At 43.6% G+C, this 22,657-nt stretch overlaps 1 protein-coding gene across 2 annotated transcripts in view; it reads right to left on the reverse strand.

Moving 5' to 3' along the window:
* The window catches only part of OTOGL (otogelin like), a 209,300-nt gene that overhangs the window by 99,315 nt on the left and 87,328 nt on the right, over positions 1–22,657 (reverse strand). For both annotated transcript variants that reach the window (XM_075600516.1, XM_075600517.1), the window contains exons 21-24: positions 21,075–21,149; positions 19,428–19,480; positions 3,488–3,650; positions 766–873 (exon numbers count right to left, since the gene is read on the reverse strand). In XM_075600516.1, coding sequence (XP_075456631.1) covers positions 766–873; positions 3,488–3,650; positions 19,428–19,480; positions 21,075–21,149 — 399 coding nt within the window. The remainder of the gene's footprint in view (positions 1–765; positions 874–3,487; positions 3,651–19,427; positions 19,481–21,074; positions 21,150–22,657) is intronic.

Genomic DNA, 22,657 nt, shown 5'->3' on the forward strand with positions numbered 1-22,657 from the left:
CTGAATTATAAACCGTGTGACTACTTACTGAAATTTACTTAATAACCATTTTGAATCATTCATAAATTGATCAATATAATTCTTAGCATAATTTGATTGATTTATAAAAAATTATAATTTTTTTGAGAATCTTGAATTCCATTGTTTATTTAAAATACATTTTGGAATTGATTGCACCTTAATATTTAGCATAAGCTACTTGTGCATTGTATAGTATGACCATAAGTACTGCAAAGATGCATACTGCACAGTATGACATGAGTACTGCAGAGATCCATAGTGCACAGTACAAAATGCTACATCATTGGTAAATTCCATATCTGACTGAATGGGGTCTATCAATGCAAAAAAAGAGTTTACTTAGACACATTGCGCAGTTTTTTGCTCCCCGTGGCACCTTGTGTTAATGACGGTTTTTACATTTAGCACACAATGACAGCCATGGACCAGTTATGCCATCTAAGACCTGCCAGATTTTGGGGTGCAAAGAAAAGCTTAAAAAATAATCCAGAGTTGTAGCAGTATTAATCCTCCCCACCCACCCACACACACAGCAAAAGCTGGTGCACACAAACAAAGTGAGAAAAAAGTACATTGATGCACTGACTTGATTAAACACAGGATGAAAATGTGTCTCCTTGGTACAGTTTTGCTCAGGTGCGCAATATGTTTCATGTTTCAACTGTACTTAAAAAAGTGCTTGAGAGAACATGAAACCTGAATTTCTTATTACCCTTGATATACATATTCATAAAATGTACCTACCAGGTATAACAAGGTGTAGATATCACCTCTCCTGATAGATATTCCCAGTCCTTCCATGTGCATGGACAGCTATCAGGAACATAACATTTTCCTTTGTGCTCTGCCATTCTTCAAACAGAGAATAAACAAGTGAATAACATGCAAACATTCAAGGTGCACATACCCTAACCTCAATAACCCTAACCTCAATAACCCTAACCTCAAGAACCCTAACTTCAATAACCTTAACCTCAATAACCCTAACCTCAACAACCCTAACTTCAATAACCCTAACCTCAATAACCCTAACTTCAACAACCCTAACTTCAACAACCCTAACCTCAACAAACCAAGTTCACATAATCGTGAGAACACTCTAAAAGGAGGAAACAGGAGCAAGAGCATGATTTATCCAAAATCCTGGTAGTGAGATCAATAAATGCACACCAGCATTCGCAGAAATGCGACCCATCAGTGTTTTCGTCCCCTACCTCCAATTAGGTGTTCTAGTATATTGTTTTAATCGTGATCTTGATAAATGGACCCAAAGATCGATTTTACTCATGACAAACTATGAACCCAGATGAGAAAAGCAATAGCCGGCACTCCAGAAGACTTGATATAAACGTGTAAGTTTGTTGTGGGATCAATGTTTCAGTCCCCGTTTAGACCTTTGTCAAGATACAGTGAATATAAAAAGTGCAGCTTATATACACATATTCACCTAGTTCCGTGATTTTCAACCGGGGCTCCATGAGCACCCCTCAGGGGTTCCGCAGCCACCAAGGGGGAGAGCCGAGACAACTCTCTCAGCTGTTCCAGGCCTGGCGGCGTGGCGGCACCCCATGCAGCAGTGACCCGGTGGCTCCTGAGCTCAGCAACAGCCGCTTGGTCACTGCTATCCTTCCTCTCTTTGCTCCTGCCAGCACTGAAAGTCACGTCAACTTCCGACTGACAGGAGGGAGAGGAGGGAGAGGAAAGACCAGGTAAGAGTGCACGCTTTCAGCGCCGGCAGCAATTTTACAGAGAGCGCGCTAACGCTGAGGCTCGCCTGCTTCAGTCAGCGTGATTGCATGGACTTGCAGGCGAGCCAGCGTGCGCGAAGGGAGCAGGGGGGAGGTGATTGGAGGCGGGGCAGTGACGTCGCTGGGCCAATTGCCCGCGACGCACTGAAGTCAATGTCATGGCGCCGACGTCACGGCGCCGTGACGTTGACGCTGCCTCAGGCTGATTGGATGTTTTCAGCCGACAGCGCGCTGAAAAACAGCTTGGCGCTCGGCTGAAAACTCCAAAGCCTCAGCACGCCTGCGGACGCTCGCGTGAGCCCCCTCTCAAGGCATCCTCATTGAGGATGCAGGGGCTCAGCGCGGAGCGTCCGCACGCCTCAGCACGGCTTGTCCATCTATGGACGCAGCCTAAGAGATGGTGGCTACGAGGGTGAGGGGGGCGAGGGTGGGAGTTCTCCAGAATTTCACAATCGAATTCTGGGGTTCCCTAACCAAAAATTTTTGAAAACACTGATCGTTAATTATGTGCAACAAGGAGATTTGGTGCCAGAAACACTGTGTATAATTGCTAATCAACAGAGCCAAACGGAAATGTTAGATCAAGGTGATGTCGTGAAATATATTGACTGATGAAAGACATATGTTATCATGAACTGTGCACTACAATTAAGTGTGTATAATGTGAATAAACTTTGTAAATATAATAATAACATTGGTATACAGCCGTCTGTCTATTCATTATGTGTTAAAATAAAAACGTACTTATTGCAGATTTATGCAGGTTCATCAATATAATTGTAGTTATGAGAGGTTAATATTAACGAGACAATAGAACACCATACTGTATATTGAAATGCATGATTTCCCCCTGAAACAGTTTCATATGGCATATTTAATATTGAAAATTAAAAGCAAAGTTTTCTACCATTGAGCAAAAATGTGATCAAATTGAAAGGGCATAAAAACAAAGGGGCAAAGTGAAGCTGTAACAGAAGCTGCCGTGATACAAAAAACAAGCAAAAGATAATTTCAGCGAAAAAAGGTACAGCAAAAAATGTGTAACAATGGACTAAGGCTAAACTGGCCTAGCACAGCATGAATTAATGCGTAATGCGTAATGTAAACCTCCGGCTTTAGGCCCTTAATGATGCCATTGTTAATTTTCTAAGTGACACAGGCAGTGAAATGAATGATATTAGAGTTAATAACAGTCATTGCACTGCTTAACCTGACAATATGAGGTGACTGAGTGCATATCAGCATTTGGTTTCGAATGAGACATTGAAAAACAACAATATAAACACTGATCTTTCTGTTTTGCCTATTTGATACTGTTTTTAACAGGGGGGGGGGGTGGTTCCCCCACTTTCTTTGTCCTAATGAAGCTTTGCCATTCATCTTTAGTAGATGTCTGTCTATCATTTTTAGGTATAAATAACTTATCTCCTAGTTGCGATTAGAGATGTGTAAATTGCACAGACGTTTATGAAACTGGTGAATATTGAACTTATTAGCAAAATTGCTAATATCCACCAAAATTCACTGAGCATTCAAAATCTCTATTTCTTTCTCTCTTGCCTGAACACTAACATTAGATACCAAACTGGAGAAATTCCCTAGGAGTATACATTTGCGCAAAATCTTTTTAAAGTTTCACAAAAATGTTCACAAACTGAACTGCAAGGGATTCACACATATCTAGTGGTGATACAGATAAGTTCTAGTTCAGCACTTACCCTGGTGGACAAATACATCCACTGGCACACGGTGGGGAGGGAACACATGTAAAGTTCATAGCCAAGTTGGCACAGGTGACCTCACAGTTAACCCCAGCTAATGGTAAACCAAGAACAGGGTTCCTACAATCGAAGTATATTTTTCCTTCTGGGCATATGTGACCTTCAATAAAAAAAATATATATAAAATAGGAAACATAAGTGTACTAGAATATATCATTAATTCACAGGTCTATTCAAAGAATTTCAGTAATTAAATGGTGTGAGTTTTAACCACATAGTAACATACATTCAGTAGAATCATGACTGTAGCACATAATCTGTGAACATGTTTCACAATTAAGGACGTGTGTGTGTGTGTGTGTGTGTGTGTGTGTGTGTGTGTGTGTGTGTGTGTGTGTGTGTGTGTGTGTGTGTGTGTGTGTGTGTGTGTGTGTGTGTGTGTGTGTGTGTGTGTGTGTGTGTATAATGTGAAACGTAATGAAAGATTGGTGATAAAGAAACTTTTTGGATTAACCACTTGTGTCCTTAAGACATCCACTGACAGGTAGCCATTATACAATAAGGGCAAGTGCCAGATAAGGATATGGGAAAGTGAAGGTTTTCGAAACTAGAATGCAAGCAGAGAAGGACTATATGAGGTGTAGTATTAGGATGTGCAAGCCCAGTGTTACTTTCCTGTTAAAGATATTAGCCATAGCTACAGTTTGTAACTTTTATTGGTATAACGAGATGGAGTGCTGCAATAGAAAGAAGGGTAGTAGGTAAAACAAGCTTTATTAAAATATGGTACTGACTAAATCGTTGTTGCAGTATAAATATATCAATAAATACAATCCTTCACTCCTACTGATCTATTAAATATTATGTGCGCCATATACAGAACTTCATTAAACAAGTGAAGTATCTAACACTAAGCTGCTATGTTTTGCTTTGGTTAACTGTTCAATACATTTCCCCTATAAAATAAACTTCAACTATAGCAGAACAACCACTTTATAATAAAATAATTCTTACCCCACAATAATTGAGTAATTTAGGACTATATATAGGTTATTAATTAAAGTCCCACAGATGCAAAGCTAATGCAACAAAACAGCAGCAAATTTATCTAAGAAAAAAATCCTTTCTTTTCTTTGATAAATATGGTGCTGATTTTGCACAAGTTTTGCCCCACTTTAATAAATAGCTTCCCTTTAACATTACCAAGAATAATGATCCTGAAATAATGCTATTTATATTAAGCCCTAAGAAATGTTACCACCGCCAATAGTGCAGTTGTATATCCATTTAGACTAAGCTCTGAGGCAGTTGTTTTCAAACCTCTCCTCATGGATCTCTGCTACACTGGGTTCTTGGGATAACTAATGCATGTGCACATAGGTGAATGCACCTTTTTTCATTTGCACATAGGTGAATGCACCTTTTTTCATTTGCACATAGGTGAATGCACCTTTTTTCATTTGCACATAGGTGAATGCACCTTTTTTCATATGCACAAAATGCTGGGAAGTTGACTCAAAAGCTGGTCTGGCTCAGGGCCCTTAGGAGAGATATGAAAAACACTGCTCTGTGGTATGGAGCATAGGAGCTGGTTGAGTTATGAGTGTTGTTTAAATTGAAGCTCGAGTAGCATTTTTGGGAAGCAGTTACATGTAGGGATGTAGCAGGCATTATTACTGTCTGTATTGCATAGAAGTACAGATGTTGTTACCTGTGGCTCTATTTGTCTGGATTATGGCTGCAAGTCATCAAACTGCAGTAGAACAAAGTTAATATCGCACCCGGAAAAAAAAAGTACTGGCTGCTATTACCGCAATTTTATGATCTAAATCATCAAGATTGAGGAAAGCTTGCGAGTGCAATATTTTTAGACAAGTTACGAACCGAGAATGACATAGTAATTACTGCATCTCGGTTAAAATGAGGATGGCAATGGCATATTTTTATCATAAGGTTATATATTATAAATTATTACATAACCCTTTGGTATAAATGACATGAGCCCCTTTCATGCCTGTGTTACTAGAACTCAATATTACTAGAACTACACTACCTGCCCCCATTGGGTACCTATGTGGCTAGTGAACCAACCGCTAAGGCAAACAAGGTGTTATCCTCTACCACCACCCCTGGGGATTAACCACACTTCCTGGAGCAACAACCCCCAACACCCCAACAAACATAACTCTCTTCCCCCCCTCTCCCCCCCCTTGTGAGTAATGGCCAATAGCCCTATTATCCGAATTTAGCTGATAGGCTTTTAGCCACTAAAACTACAAACATATTAAAGTAGTTTAACAAAAACATACTACCATTAAAAATATAATGTTAAACATTTTATTAAAAATACATTGTAAACATAAAACCTTTGACTGTCCCTGTGGTTATGTAGGCCCTCTCAATGGGAACCTAGATAGCCACATTGACAATCAATGGGAAGCTGTAAGAAAATTGTTGTTACTTACTCCATCCAGGAGGAAGGCTGTTCTTATCTTCATGGCTGTAGCCCCCTGGAACCAATATCCAAAGATAGACGATATCCAACACAAAAAAGCTCGATACAATTAACCCAAGGCCCAATGGCTACCAAAAAAAAAGCATAGAAATCAATCCTAGGCCTGATTGCGCCATCTCCCCCCCATAAAAGAAAAGAAAAATCACTCCAAAAATCAATCCAGGACTAATGGTCTATTTGTAATCCAAGACTGATGGACAATATGTACTCCAGGTTTAATCACCTATTTGTAATCCATACCCATCCATGAACCTTCTGTTGATAGAAATACTTACAGAAGAACATTTTTCTTTCTTCTTAGAAGTAGCCACCGGATTTGGCTTCCATGGTAATTTCCAGTCTTTTGCGAGGGCCTTGGCCTCTTATAGAGGCTAGGGCCATCACAGAAGACGTGTCATAGGGACACATGGTACAGCAACCAATGTTATTGTTTATTATACCATGTGCTTCCCTCCATTAGTGATGACATCACAACATTTCAGCAAACAAGCTTTCTCTGGTTAGCAAAATCCATGATGTCATAAAAATCATAAATCTAATTGGTTTATGTACCATGTATCCCTATGACACGTGTTCTGCAATGTACCTTCCCATTATAAAAGGCCAGGGCCCTCACAGAAGACTCAAATTCAACATGTAGGCCACATCCAGTGGCTGAAGACTGAAGAAGAAGACAAAACTACTTCTAAGAAGAAAAGAAGAAACAAATACTTACGTAAGAAGATTCTTCTATCACAGAGGCAAGAGAATCCCCAGTTTAAGGCTCATGAATGGGCATGGATTACAAATAGGCCATCAGGCTTGGATTACAAATTGGCCATTGGTCCTGAATTATAAATAGGTCAAATGACCTGGATTGATTTTCTATGGGATATTCATTTTATCTTATTTGGGCCATAGGGCCTCGGATTTATTTTCATGGTTTTTAATTTTTGTTTTTTGGTGGTCACCTGGCCTTGCATTCATTTCATGCTTTTTTCCATGGTTGGGCATCAGCCCTTTTTGGGGATTGTTCCAGAGAGCTACAGCCCTGATGATGAGTACAGTCTTCATCTAGGATAGGGTAAGTATTAAAATGTTCTTACAGCTTCCCATTGATTTGCAAAGTTGCTATCTAGGCTCCCATTGAGAGGGTCTAGGTAGCCACAGTAACAATCAATGGGTTTATATTTACAATGCATTTTTAATAAATTTTGTAACATTGTATTTTTAATGGTAATTTGTTTTTATTACTTTAATATGTTTGTAGTTTTAGTGGCCAAAAGCCCTATTAGTCAAATTTGGCTAGTGCAATTGGTCATTACTGAACAAGGGGAGAGGTTATATTTGTTGGGCGGAGTGTACTTGCCCCAGGGAGGGTGGTTAGGCCCCGAGGGTGGTGGTGGGAGGGGGGGGGGGGGGCATAGAGGTTAATTCCTGTCTTGCCTTAGAGCAGAATAAAGAAAAAACCGTGTGAAAGCTCCAGGAGGTTGGAAATAAAGCCTTTAGGCAGTAGTAAAATGATAATAGGAGTTGACACCAGAAAATAAAGGATTAAGGGGCTGCAGTTTTCTGTGTTCAGATAGATAATGGGGACAAGGAGGGGACATGGAGGGACAACCAATTGTGAGGTGCAGTCACTAACGTCCCCCTTACCCTGGCTATGCCCGGCGTGGAGTACTCTTTACTCACGATGATACGCCGCCTTGGTCATCCTTTCTTGCTGCAGCTGCCCAGACGCTGCCAAAAGCGTCTCCTCCAGGCATCCGGTGGTGAAGCAGATTCTCATACACAGCAATAGAACAAGGTAAGAATCAAAAATCCAGCCGCTCCATGATACAAAAAGTAGGCACTCACCAGCAAAAAAGGGGTTAAAAAGGTATACTTTAATGGACTACATAAAAAAAAAAAACAGACAGTACTCTCCCACATGTTTCACGCCTACTGTGGCGCTTTCTTGAGAAAGTTAGTAGTTAGTACTGTCTGTTTTTTTTTTTATGTAGTCCATTAAAGTATACCTTTTTAACCCCTTTTTTGCTGGTGAGTGCCTACTTTTTGTATCATGGAGCGGCTGGATATTTGATTCTTACCTTGTTCTATTGCCTTAGAGCAGGCCTGCACAACACGCGGCCCGCCTGCACTCACTGTGCGGCCTGCGGCAGCTTTCTGCTCTCCCCCTCCCTCTCGAGTCCACTCTCCCGTGCCCCCCCCTTCCCTCCCGCGAGCCCGCTGTCACCCTCCCCCGCGAGCCCGCTCTCCCCCTCGCAGGGTAGCAGCGTGCTCTAGCATTGAGGCACTTCCTTTCCTGCCTGCTGCTTGCTAGAGCGTGCGTGCACTCCTGCCTGCTCTGCCGCCGCCTCTTCCACTGTAAGCCGAGGGGAGGGGAGGGAGGGTTTGAAGTGCATGGGGGCTTGATGTGAGGTGCTGGGGGGTTAATGTGAGGTGCTGGGGGCTTGATGTGTGGTGCTGGGGGGTTAATGTGAGGTGCTGGGGGCTTGATGTGAGGTGCTGGGGGGTTAATGTTTGGTGTTGGGGGGTTAATGTAAGGTGCTGGGGGGCTTGATGTGTGGTGCAGGGGGGGTTGATGTGAGGTGCTGGTGGGGTTGATGTGAGGTGCTGGGGGGTTAATGTGAGGTGCTGGGGGTTAATATGAGGTGCTGGGGCCTGGGGGCTTGATGTGAGGTGCTGGGGGGTTGATGTGAGGTGCTGGGGAGGTTGATGTGAGGTGCTGGGGGGTTAATGTGAGGTGCTGGGGGTTAATATGAGGTGCTGGGGCCTGGGGGCTTGATGTGAGGTGCTGGGGGGTTAATGTGAGGTGCTGGGGGCTTGATGTGTGGTGCTGGGGGGTTAATGTGAGGTGCTGAGGGCTTGATGTGAGGTGCTGGGGGGTTAATGTGAGGTGTTGGGGGGCTTGATGTGTGGTGCATGGGGGGGTTGATGTGAGCTGCTGGGGTGTTAATGTGAGGTGCTGGGGGTTAATATGAGGTGCTGGGGCCTGGGGGCTTGATGTGAGGTGCTGGGGGGTTAATGTGAGGTGCCGGGGGGGTTGATGTGTGGTGCTGGGGGTTTAATGTGTGGTGCTGGGGGTTTAATGTGAGGTGCTGTGGGGTTAATGTGAGGTGCTGTGGGGTTAATGTGAGGTGCAGGGGGGGTTGATGTGAGGTGCTGGGGGGTTAATGTGAGGTGCTGGGGGTTTGATGTGAGGTGCAGGGGGGGTTGATGTGAGGTGCTGGGGGGTTGATGTGAGGTGCTGGGGGGTTGATGTGAGGTGCTGGGGGGTTGATGTGAGGTGCTGGGGGGTTGATATGAGGTGCTGGGGGCTTGATTTGTGGTGCTGGGGGCTTGATGTGAGGTGCTGGGGGGGGTTGATGTGAGGTGCTGGGGGGGTAATGTGAGGTGCTGGGGGCTTGATGTGAGGTGCTGGGGGCTTGATGTGTGGTGCAGGGGGGGTTGATGTGAGGTGCAGGGTAGTTGATGTGAGGTGCAGGGGGGGAGGGTGATGTGAAGTGCAGGGGGGTGGGATGTGTGTGATGTGCAGGGGGGTATTGTGTGTTTGATGTGGAGGGGGAGTATTATGTGTGTGGGTGAGGGGGAGAGATGGGGGTACGAAAGATAGATAGGGAGTATCGCAAATGTTGATAGTGAGGGGTTCTGGGGGAGATATGAGGATGATGATGAAGGGTGCTGGGGGAGATATATGAGGATGATGAGGATGAGGTGCTGGAGGAGAGATGATGATGATGATGATGATGATGATGATGATGATGATGATGATGATGATGATGATGATGATGATGATGATGATGATGATGATGATGATGATGATTTTACCTGTGCAGCCTAATTTTTTTTTCCTTGGAGTAGTTCGGCCCTTCTCACGTTACGAGTTGTGCAGGCCGGCCTTAAAGCTTAGTAAGTTATTGCTTTGCAATGCCTTACTAGCCACTTAGGTAGCAAGGAGGCAGATAGTGAAGTTTAATTTGTGTAGTAATGCCTTAGTGGTCAGCTAGTTATGGAAACCATGACTAGCTGTGCACTTAAGCTACTAGAATGTGTAATATGTAATGTTTTATAATCTATTACATGTTGGTTAAGCTTATTTTGCCTGTATGTAATGACTATTGTGATGGCCATTACATACATAGGAAAGATAGAGCTAATGCCAGCCTGGAGTAGGTCATTAATAAAATGCTGTATTTTGGGGTATCGGTCTAGTTCCGATATATATCATCATTGAAGCCTTTGCTGTGTGTATTATATAGTATATGCAAGTGATCCAATGCTATGTAAAAACCATATTTGAATGCTGTTTTCTGTCTACCCCTAATCAAATTAAGTGTTGCCACCTAGGCAGGGAACACCCTGTGTAGAAAACCATTTGTTTGAATGTGCCTCAGATGTGCTAATTAAGCAGACAGAACCACACTGTCAGGTGACTTTTTAGGCCTATATAAACCCAGTCAGAACAGCTAGTCTGCCTGCAGCCCATATCCAAGTGGCCCATTATAAGTGGCATGACTACTGACAACTGAAGTTTAAAAGGAAGTGGCCCATTATAAGTGGCATGACTACTGACAACTGAAGTTTAAAAGGAAGTAGCCCATTATAAGTGGCATGACTACTGACAACTGAAGTTTAAAAGGAAGTGGCCCATTATAAGTGGCATGACTACTGACAACTGAAGTTTAAAAGGAAGTTCAAAAGAAGTGAGGAAGAAGTGGACACCCCATCTGGCCCTGATTCCTGCATTTGAACTACGCTGGAAAGGAGGATATCATCAATACCAGACTGCATCATTACTGCTGTGATGCTGCCTTTACCATTTATATTTGCTGTGACTTCACTTCTTCTCAAATTATGCACTTCTTTTTACCAGCCTCAGTATGTCTCTAACTCCATTCATATATCTCCATCTCTCCTTCCTTCACCACTTCTCTGTTCACATGAACTCCTTTCTTACCTGTTTCCTCTGACACCACACAGCTACTGTATATCCCCTGCACTAAAACACACCCCTATAAATCATCCTCACACATCCTCTTTCTATCCATGCTTCTCCTCCTTGCTTCTGGGGATATCTCGCCCAATCCTGGTCCCTGTCTTATTCCTACATGCGCTCATCCTCGCCTGCCAACTGCAACCTCTACTCCTTCTGGTGTCAACCCCTCCAACCTCATACCCATCCCCTGCCACCCTCCCTCCTCTCTCCCTTTCTCCTGTGCCCTTTGGAATGTTCGCTCCCTCTCTAACAAGTTCCTCTCTGTGCATGACTTCTTTCTCTCTCACTCCCTGCTTCTATTTGCTATAACTGAGACCTGGCTCACTCAGTCTGACTCTGCTCTGGAAGCTGCCCTCTCCTACTGTGGCCTTTCCTTCTCCCACACTCCGCGCACTGAGGGCAGGGATGGAGGCGTGGGGCTCCTGCTCTCCTCTCTCTGTCATTACCGAACCCTTCCTATTCCTCCCTCTCTTGCTTTTCCCTCCTTTGAGGCTCACACTGTCCAGATTTTCTCTCCTCTCCCTGTTCATGTGGCGGTCATCTATCGCCCACCTACCTCTACTCATCCCCCTTCTGCCTTTCTCTCTCACTTTGAATCCTGGCTCTCTTTCTTCCTCTCCTCAGACTCCCCTGTTCTTCTCCTTGGGGACTTCAATTGCCACATTGATGACCCCTCTCTCCCTTGGGCTTCCCGCTTTCTTTCTCTAACCTCTTCTTTTGGCCTTCAACAGTGGACTGCAGCCAGCACCCACAAGGATGGCCACTACTTAGACCTGGTTTTCACTAAGAACTTCTCTCTCTCCGATTTCTGCATTTCCCTTTTTCCTCTCTCTGACCATCATCTCATCTCATTTTCTCTATCTCGCTTCTCCCCTTCTCCACCTCCATCTACACCCCGGTTCTGCAGAAACCTGCGCTCTATTCACTTACCTGACTTTGAGTCCACTTTACGCTCCTCCCTCTCCTCTCTCAGCTCTGCTACAGACCCCGACAACCTGGTCAGGAACTACAACTCTGTCTTGTCCTCCTCTCTTGATCTACATGCCCCACTTTCTCTCTGCCGCACTCGCCCTTCTAACCCTAGACCCTGGCTAAATTCCCACACACGCATGCTGCATTCCTCCACTCGTTCCTCTGAACGCCTCTGCAGGAAGTCTCACATTCTAGCAGACTTCCTTCACTACAAATTTATGCTATCCTGTTTCAACTCTGCCCTCTTGCAAGCTAAACAAGCCTACTTTTCTGCACTAATCAACATGCACAAGTCTAACCCACGCCGACTGTTCTCTGTCTTTGATACTCTACTCAAACCACCCTCAGCTGCCTCTCCTTCCTCCATCTCCGCTCAGGACTTTGCTGACTATTTTAAGGAAAAGGTGGAATCCATACGTCAGAACATCCCCTCTGTTTCTTCTTCCCATCCTACACCTCTTCCTAACTCTCCTCCTGCCTTCCTTGACTCTTTTTCCACTGTCTCAGAGGAGGATGTGTCGCTGTTGATCGCCACTTCTCCCTCTACCACTTGCCCTCTTGACCCCATTCCCTCCCATCTCCTAAAACCCCTTGCTCCTACTATAATCCCTACGCTCACACACATTTTTAACTCCTCCCTCTGCTCTGGAACCTTTCCATCCTCCTTCAAACATGCAACAGTCATACCATTACTCAAAAACAGCAAGCTTGACCCTACCTGTCTTTCTAACTCCTTTGAGGCTCACCTGACCTGTCTCCCTCCTGCCTTTTGCCTCTAAACTCCTTGAACGTATTCTCTCGCTTGCTTCATTTTCTCAACACCTATTCTCTCCTAGACCCTCTACAATCTGGCTTTCGCACTGCTCACTCCACGGAAACAGCCCTCACTAAAATAACTGACGACCTCCATGCTGCCAAAGACAGAGGTCATTACACTCTGCTCATATTACTCGACCTCTCTGCAGCATTTGACACCGTGGACCACCCTCTTCTCCTTCACATTCTCCATACTCTTGGTATTCGGAACAAAGCTCTATCCTGGATCTCATCCTACCTCTCCCATCGTACTTTCAGTGTCTCTTCTGCTAACACCTCCTCCTCTATTGATCTCTCTGTGGGGGTACCCCAGGGCTCTGTCCTGGGACCTCTTCTCTTTTCTCTGTACACACTCTCTCTAAGTGACCTAATAACATCTTTTGGGTTTAAATATCACCTCTATGCTGACGACACACAAATATACTTTTCAACACCTGACCTTACACCTGCTATACAGACCAAAGTTTCTGAATGTCTCTCTGCTATATCATCCTGGATGGCCCTCGTCGCCTTAAACTCAAGATGGCTAAAAGAGAGCTCCTCATACTTCCTCCTAAACCTGGCCCTACTACCACCTTCCACATTACTGTTGAAACTACGATCATCCACCCAGTAGCCCAAGCACGCTGCCTAGGGGTCACACTCGACTCCTCTCTCACATTCGCCCCTCACATTCAAAACATTTCTAAAACTTGTCGCTTTTTCCTCCGCAATATAACAAAGATACACCCTTTCCTCTGTTGCTCGACTGCTAAAACTCTGACTCAGGCCCTCATTCTCTCCCGTCTTGATTACTGCTGTCCGGCCTTCCTGCCTCTCACCTGTCTCCCCTACAATCTATCCTAAATGCTGCTGCCAGAATCACTCTACTCTTTCCTAGATCTGTCTCAGCATCTCCCCTCCTGAAATCCCTCTCCTGGCTTCCAATCAAATCCCGCATCTCACACTCCATTCTTCTCCTCACTTTTAAAGCTTTACACTCTTCTGCCCCTCCTTACATCTCAGCCCTAATTTCTCGCTATGCACCACCCCGACTCTTGCGTTCTGCTCAAGGATGTCTTCTTTCTACCCCCTTTTTATCTAAAGCCCTCTCCCGCCTTAAACCTTTTTCACTGACTGCCCCACACCTCTGGAATGCCCTTCCCCTCAGTACCCGACTAGCACCCTCTCTATCCACCTTTAAGACCCACCTTAAGACACACTTGCTTAAAGAAGCATATGAATAGCACTGTGAACATTCTGAACACATGATACATAAAGCTTGGCCCCCTGCAGACGCACTTACCAGAACTCCCTCCTACTGTCTCTGTACGTTCTCCCTACCTACCAATTAGATTGTAAGCTCCTCGGGGCAGGGACTCCTCTTCCTTAATGTTATGTTTGTCTAAAGCACTTATCCCCATGACCTGTTATTTATATTATCTGTTATTTATTTGATTACCACATGTATTACTACAGTGAAGCGCTATGTACATTAATGGCGCTATATAAATAAAGACATACAATACAATACAATACAATGTGGTATTAATATAAATATTTGCGATATTTAATCATTTTGTTGCTGGTCACGATATTATGATCAGCCGCTGTAAAAAAAAATGTTTTATTTTAAGCGGTACAATGTTGATGACTTAAACCATAAAAAATTATGATTTTTTCCCCCCCTATAATACTGCATTTTTCCTTTCGTTTCGCATTAGAGTTTGATGACTAGGTCTAAAACTCTTGCAAGCAGTAATGCAATATTGTGTGATAACGGGAGTAATACCACATGCAGCAGGTGGAGTTTGAGATCAGTTACATGGCACAAATATGGTGATTGTATGAATTATTGCACATCATTGAATTACAGATGTGTCCCGTTTGTTTTTCCGCTACGCCACGCGGTTTCCTGAGCTGAGCCTGTGCCTTTTGCGATATTTCGGCCAAAATTTCCACGAGTTATCCGCGATTTAACCTGGGTTAACAGTAAGCAGAATGCAGGCAGAAAATAAAATTTGGCATTGTCCATAATACCGTCCGGAAACTCAAGTCGGAGACCACAAGTCTTGGTGTCTTAAAATTATAATTTGCTACTGTAGATCACACAGAACCGCTTGCTTTTAAAGGTTTTTAAAGGTTTCTCCAAGAGCCCCCTCCCCTAGGGTTATCCTGCTACAGCTCAGGATGCTCAACCTATCCTTTCACTCATTCCTGTTCATGTGTGCCTGATCCGATATCACACAGATTTGTATATACAGTATGTGCGTGTATATAAACAGTATAAATTGTATTTATTTTCTATATTCATTGTGTGTACGTGGGTTTGCCGGAATAAACTCAATTTTATTCCACTACTAAAATATGTGCGTGTAAATGTATATATATGTGTATATGTGTATACACACGTGTGTAGAGTGTGTATATATATATATATATAATATATTATTATATATATATATATATATATATATATATATATACAGTGTTCGACAAACCTATACATTTGCACGCCCCGGGCGAGTGGATTTAACATCGTGGCGAGCTCCTATTGGCCCAAGCAGCACACGTGTGGTACTAGGTGGCGAGTAGATTTTTTGGTGATTTGACGACCACTGTATATATATATATATATATATATATATATATATATATATATAATATATATATATATATATATATATATTATATATATATATATATATATACAATAAAGGTATGCGCTAGTGTAAAATATGCCAGAGAATATAGGAAAAATATATAATAAAAAATATGTATATAATAAAATAAAGTAATAAAAATATTTAACTAAAACAATTGAACTGTAACTCTCCGCAAACTCCTCTCCCCGGGCACACACCAACAGTTGATCTTTGGTTCCCTCTGGGGACGATGGATGCGGCGGGACAGCGGATGACGTCACACGGTAGATGTAGATACCAAACAGGTAGGAATAACGAGCAGGAACCAAAGATCAACTGTTGGTGTGTGCCCGGGGAGAGGAGTTTGCGGAGAGCCTGATATCGTGAGTTCCTGCTGGCGGTGAAAAACGAGGGCAATATTGGACACAGTGGAGTCACGGAGCAGTACAGCACAAAAGCGGCGGATGCTGATCCTCTGGAGCATGAGTATTATCATAATATGCTTTTAAATATTCTATGTTTGTGAGTTCAATTTATGAGCCTTTTTTGGGAATTAAATTTATTTTTTGCACAGTAATGCACTAGGATTCGGCGCTTTTTTTCTTCTTTTTTTCTATATATATATATATATATATATATATATATATATATATATATATGTATGTGTGTGTGTGTGTGTGTGTGTGTATATATATATATGGACAGTACTACTGAGTGAATTTAATTACTAATATATTAGTGTATATGTATATATACAGTTAGGTCCGGACATAATTGGACACTGATACAAGTTTTGTTATTTCGGCTGTGTACCAAAATAGATTCTAACAGACACTTGAGATTCCAATTGCTGGGAGAAGTGGTGTGTTTCCGGATTTGAAAGAACAAACACAGTTGGAAGTTGGAAGTTTGGCGTCAAAATTGTGAAATCTGATGGATGGCTGTGGTAAGGGACGTGGGACGTGGGACGTGGGACGTGGGAGGTGGGAGGTGGGAGCTTCAGAGCAGCTGCATTATCAACAGCATTGCTGCAGCACCTTGGGGAATATCACAAAACAGAGAACTACACTGATGGCAGTGAAGGAAGATGTGAGATAGCAAGCGAGTCAGAGTATCATTGGAACATCTGCAGGAGTAACCCAGTCGGCTACGTGGAGAGACGCAACAAGCACATGTGAACCGCATTGCCCGCAGTATCAATCCGATACTCTGTGAAGGTAACCTCGGTAGCTGTCTGGTGAGGTGTGGGGATCATTGACATTCAGTGAGACTCACAGCACCTAAAGCGCTCTGTGGAGACACTGTGGTGTTTGTGTGGAGAGCCGTTCAGGCTCCAGGTGGGGGGCAGTGCCTATAAAATCATTACAGCACCTGTTTAAAACACACATCAAACGAAAAATATATCCACTTTCGAGGGCTAGAAGCAGCGTGGAAAGTATTCTTTCTGGAGGTCTGTGTTTCCCCACCCGCCCCCCTTTTCCCCCTTTTCCCCCTTACCCCGTTACCCAGCCAGTACAATACTACATGAGCCAGGGACACACATAGTGTGGTTACCTTTCTAAAGAAACATACCAACCAAACTTAGTTCGGACCAAAGGTTTGTTAAAACAAACATTTAAAATCACAGCACTTTGTTGCAGAACTAGGAGATTTCATCTGAACATATAACAACTGAAGTTTTCAGCAAATACTGTATCTCTAAACCAGGACAGTACCACTAGATGTGGTTACAAAGCATTTACATCACAATATATAACTGGAGTCACACTAATTTTTTTTTTAAATGGCCGCCGCGTGCCCGATCGGGAGGAGGGGGGAGGGCGGAGGAGGAGGTGGAGTGAGGCGCCGGCAGCCCTACATGGCCCCTAGCAGTCACTGTAGTTCTCCCAGCATTCCCCGCACACCCCTCAGCAGCTCCGCACCAGCCAACCATGGATCCACAACTATCCTCCAGCCTCGCACCGATCTCCCCCTCCACCTATTCCACCCCCCCCAGCCTCCCACTGATCCCCGCACCAGCCCAAGCCTTGCGCTGATTCCCGCACTGCCCCCCCCCCCCCCAAGCCTTGCGCCAATCCCTGCACCGCCCCCACCCCCAGCCTTGTGCCGATCCCCGCACTGGCTCCCCCCAGCCTCGCGCCGATCCCCCAGCCTTGCACCGTTCCTCCCTCCCCCCCAGCCTTGCACCATTCCTCCCCCCTCCCCAGCAGCCCCACGGTGCCCCCAAAGGTGGGCTGTGACACCAAAGGTAGGGTGTGTGTGTGTGTGTGTGTGTGTGTGTGTGTAGTGGTGTGCTGTGTGTGTATGCAGTGTGCTGTGAGTGTGCAGTATGCTGTGCTGTGAGTGCTGTGAGTGTATGCAGTGTGCTGTGAGTGTGTGGTGTGTGCTGGTGCTGTGTGTGCTGTGAGTGTATGCAGTGTGCTGTGAGTGTGTGCAGTGCGCTGGTGCTGTTTGTGCTGTGAGTGTGCAGTGTGCTGTTCTGTGAGTGCTGTGAGTGTATGCAGTGTGCTGTGAGTGTGTGGTGTGTGCTGGTGCTGTGTGTGCTGTGAGTGTATGCAGTGTGCTGTGAGTGTGGGCAGTGCGCTGGTGCTGTTTGTGCTGTGAGTGCTTGCAGTGTGCTGTGAGTGTATGCAGTGTGCTGTGAGTGTATGCAGTGAGTGTGTGCTGTGAGTCTATGCAGTGTGCTGTGCTGTGTGTGCTGTGAGTGTATGCAGTGTGCTGTGAGTGTGTGTAGTGTGCTGTGAATGTGTGCAGTGTGCTGTGAGTGTATGCAGTGTGCAGTGAGTGTATGCAGTGTGCAGTTAGTGTGTGCAGTGTGCTGTGTGTGCTGTGAGTGTATGCAGTGTGCTGTGAGTATATGTAGTGTGCAGTGTGCAGTGAGTGTGTGCAGTGTGCTGTGAGTGTGTGTAGTGTGTTCTGGTGCTGTGAGTGTGTCTAGTGTGCTGTGAGTGTGTGCAATGTGCAGTGTGCAGTGTGCAGTGTGCAGTGTGCAAATTTTTTTTTTAAATTATTTTTAAAAAAAAATTAAATTCGGAGTCCATGCTCAAACCGCGTTATATCGGATCCGCGTTACAGCGGATCGCGCTATAACTGGGTTGAGCTGTATATATAACAAAAAACTGTGAGCGCACACTCCTATGTATATGGAATATAAATGATGTTAAAATGTAATGGTAAGCGGAGATAAAACAGATCAAAAAAATGGAAATGACAATCCTAAATGAACAACAAATAATAATATAATAAGAAATTATGGAACTTGCTGCAGCAAGTGAGGGGTTAAACCTGAGATCAATTCAGTCTGCGTAAAGTCCTGTAGGTGGTAAAGTCAAACAAATTCTCCTTAAAAAGAATGGTCTCCAATCCAAGCAAATGTTATAATAATTCCAATACGATGTATGAAAACCAGCTCTGTTTGTGTGCTGGATGTGTCTGCACGGTACTACAAACCAGGACAAGGTGATCTGAACCGGGGGGGGGGGGCACATCAGCAGCAGGAGAGCAAACACAATAACATGTCCACAACAAAGTCTCAGTATGTACTGTAGCCCATATAAGATAAGATTCAGTTCATAGATCCAGAAGCTGAATACAGTTTACCCTAAGGGATTGAACACGAGTTTAGCTCTCTCCTGTTTTCTGAACCCTAGGTAAACTTTCCCTTGTTACCCTGAATGATCACGGTACAGATGAACACCGTACTTGTGTCTCATGACATTTTAGTGACCGTAGTGTCACTTTAGTGGGACCCTGACTGTCTTCTATAATTATAACCCCCCCCCGCCCCCCTGCCACACCAGACGTACCACATGGCCATGACCATGGTTCTGAAGTGACCCACCCTGGCCTATTACAATCATCGGTTGAATTGTGTGGATTTCCCCTTCCACAGGATGAATACTATGATCTGGGAGTGATTACTGCAGTGATCCCTCATAGCCCTATGATGTATATGTACTTTGCTTTGGCATGACTATTCAGACATATACTTATATCAGCATGCATAAAAAAAAACTGTAGCTTAATCCTTACCTGTCAAGGTTGTAGCTGTTTCAGTACACCTCATTGTTCCATTCAAACACTGGCTAGCATAAAAAGAAAAACATCTTTACTTCTGCAAATAACTACGTTGAACATATTATATGATAAATAACAATATAATGTATTTCACTAAAAGGTACACGTAGATGTTGTCATTAATGAGATGTCACTTTCTTCTTTTACAAGCCTAAATTCAGGTTTCCAGAACGTATTAATAAACTACATTGAAGCTGCCTAAATATCAGACAGTGTGCAAAATTGGCCAAATCTATGATGTCATCATTAAAGGTGGCAATCACATGGTACAGAAACCAAATCCTATTGGTTGCTGTACCATATGATGCTACGACGAGTCTTTTGCGACAGCCCTGGCCCCCCATGTAAAAGGCATAGGCTGTCACAAAAGGCAGACAGTTGCTGGAAAAACCCCATCCGGTGGATGAATAAATAAGATGTCTACGGATACAGATGAAGATGAAGAAGGAAGAAAAGATGAAGAAAATAAGATTTTCTAAGAAAAATTACAGATGAATATTCTTCAAGCAGCAGAGGATTGACCTTTTTTATGGTAGGGCATCCGCCATTTTGATTGAATTGGTAGCGGGGGTTCACTGCCCATAAGATGGAGGCCATCAAGAAGGATGGTGTAAAGTCAAATATTTATTTAATCTACCAATTCAGTGCCATTGTGACTACCTAATACATAAAGAAAATCACTTGTGAGCACATTCACATGTCTTAGACAAGTCTGCAACCCTGCCTTTCAACCATTATCACCTCGCATACAGTGCTCCCACTGCAGCAAGGGATTCTGGGAAATGACATGCAAATGAGCACACAATGTGTCACCTTTTTCCTGGAATATCCATTTCACATGGAGCCAATTTAAGCTGATGTATCGCCTTTCACACAGCTTTTAAAGACAGCATAGGACTAGCACAGCAAGTACAGACCACTCACAGACATCTTTCAACCTTGATGGGTATCATCAGTGTGAGGTTGGACTATACTTGCCTTGAAATATTTCTAGGCTGGGTAGGTTTACCATACATTTTAAGTTATGGTGGGTGAAAAAGGCGACAGAAAACCTCCACCGTTAGCATATAGCCAATAAAGAATATCACTTGTGAGCACATTCACATGTCTTACACAGGTCTGCAACCCTGCCTTTCAACCATTATCACCTTGCATACAGTGCTCCCACTGCAGTAAGAGATTCTGGGACATGCAAATGAGCACACAATGTGTCACCTTTTGCCTGGAATATCCATTCACATGGAGCCCATTTAAGCTGATGTATCGCCGTTCACACAGCTTTTAAACACAGCATGGGACTAGCAAAGCAAGTACCCTAACCTCTGGTTTCTGGGCCTGTGACACTTTTTCCTGCACTCCCCCCCCCCCTCCTGCCCATGGCCCTGATTGGGCCATTTAAACATTGTATAACTTACAGGCACTATATGTACATGAGACAGCTTCCCCATATTCATAGTCCCAGTTTACACATGGCACTAGACTGGCTTTTCCAGTCCTAGTTCTAATGATTAAACTAGCAAACCATACATACATTGTGCTGATTGCACAGCATGCAGTAGAATTGACCATTTCTAATGCAATATTATTTTGACTGAATCTTACCAAGAACCTGATTGTCTTAATATGATCTCCCCTGGATGGTAGATTCTGCCCTTGTATTGACATCGACAACTATATCTGTTGAATGAGAAAATTTTAGTAATTTAAATTGTCTAAAAATACAGTATTGTGTGTAATTATAAGCCCAAAGATTGTGGAGAAGGAGTGTCTCAGTGAGAAAAGACACTGACTCTGGCACTGAGTTTGAAGCAGCGGAACCTGGTTCAATTCCCAGTGTCGGCTCCTTGAGCAAGTAAGTCACTTTGTCTCCCCGTGCCTCAGGCACCAAAAACATAAATTGTAACCTCTATGGGGCAGAGACTGTGTCTGAAAAAATGTCTCTGTAAAGCACTACGTAAAACTATCAGCACTATACAGGAACAAACAATTGTTATTATGTTATTACAAAAAAAGTCTGTTTGTTTTTAAATGTTCATTTTGTAGAACAGGGGTGCTGAAAGTGTGGGGCATGGCTATGGCAGAGGCCCCGTGCTTCCCCAGAGGCATTTAAAATAAATGCTGGGGGTTTGCGCGAGGCCTCTATAACTTTTCACTTACCTGGAGTTCCAGTGACACGTCTCCACGGCAACCGGCATCAAACGATGCCGCGGGGTCATGTGACGTCACGCTGCCATGAGCCGTGCGGGGAGTGGGGGCGCGAGCCAGAGGGGAGAGGAGACAGGGGGGAGCATGTAGGTATGTAAGTTTGCGCACCCCTGTTGTAGAACATTGGACACTGTGTACAAATGTGTATTCACGCCTAAAAATGTTTGATATACCAAACTGAGAATAAACTAAGTATATTTAAATCCAACAGATAACACATTACTTAATTTACAAATTTGTTAATCTAAATAAGAAATATACATGAAGTTTCATTTTTATTAACAATGCGCTTCATATAAAAATGTTCCTAGTGAAACATTTGTATCTTTCCACGTAGATGGAGCTTCATTTGTACCTGTTATATCCTGGCCTTATCTCAATTACATCATTTAACTGCAGAAAGTAAAATCATACCTCTATTCACTCCCAGATATTGCAGAACTGGGTGAAATGCATTGGTATTCTATGAAGCAGTAAACTTGACTTTATTAGCAATAATACTGCATAATAAAATAACTCTAAGATAGAAAATCACACCGAAAGATAATATATTTCCTCAGATTTTAAATTAATTTATATACTAAAAATGTTAAACCCCTCATTTACCCTTCATATGGCTAATAATTGCAGAAATTGCAAGGGTACAGGAATAGCTTAAATGTTTAGTTTACCATAATAATGCCAACCCATTACCTTTGGCCTTCCACTATTGTGTCCGAGATCAATAGAACAAGCCAAGCCCTGTACAACATTGGCAATACTGTAAAAGTGTTGGTACCAGAAAATGGTTTAAAAATCTAAAGTATGACATTTTTCTACTCGAAAGTTGGCAACTGGCACTGATAATGATGATGGTGGTGGTGATGGGCACTAGAGGGTGCTGACGGTGGTGATGTGCCATGGAAAGGATGGCATTCGTGGTTGCTCAGTCAAGAGCAGAAGCTTAGCGTGAAAGTTTCAGGCTTTCACATACCCACATG

Source organism: Ascaphus truei, chromosome 5 (genome assembly GCF_040206685.1).
Source record: "Ascaphus truei isolate aAscTru1 chromosome 5, aAscTru1.hap1, whole genome shotgun sequence".
Lineage (NCBI taxonomy): Eukaryota > Metazoa > Chordata > Amphibia > Anura > Ascaphidae > Ascaphus > Ascaphus truei.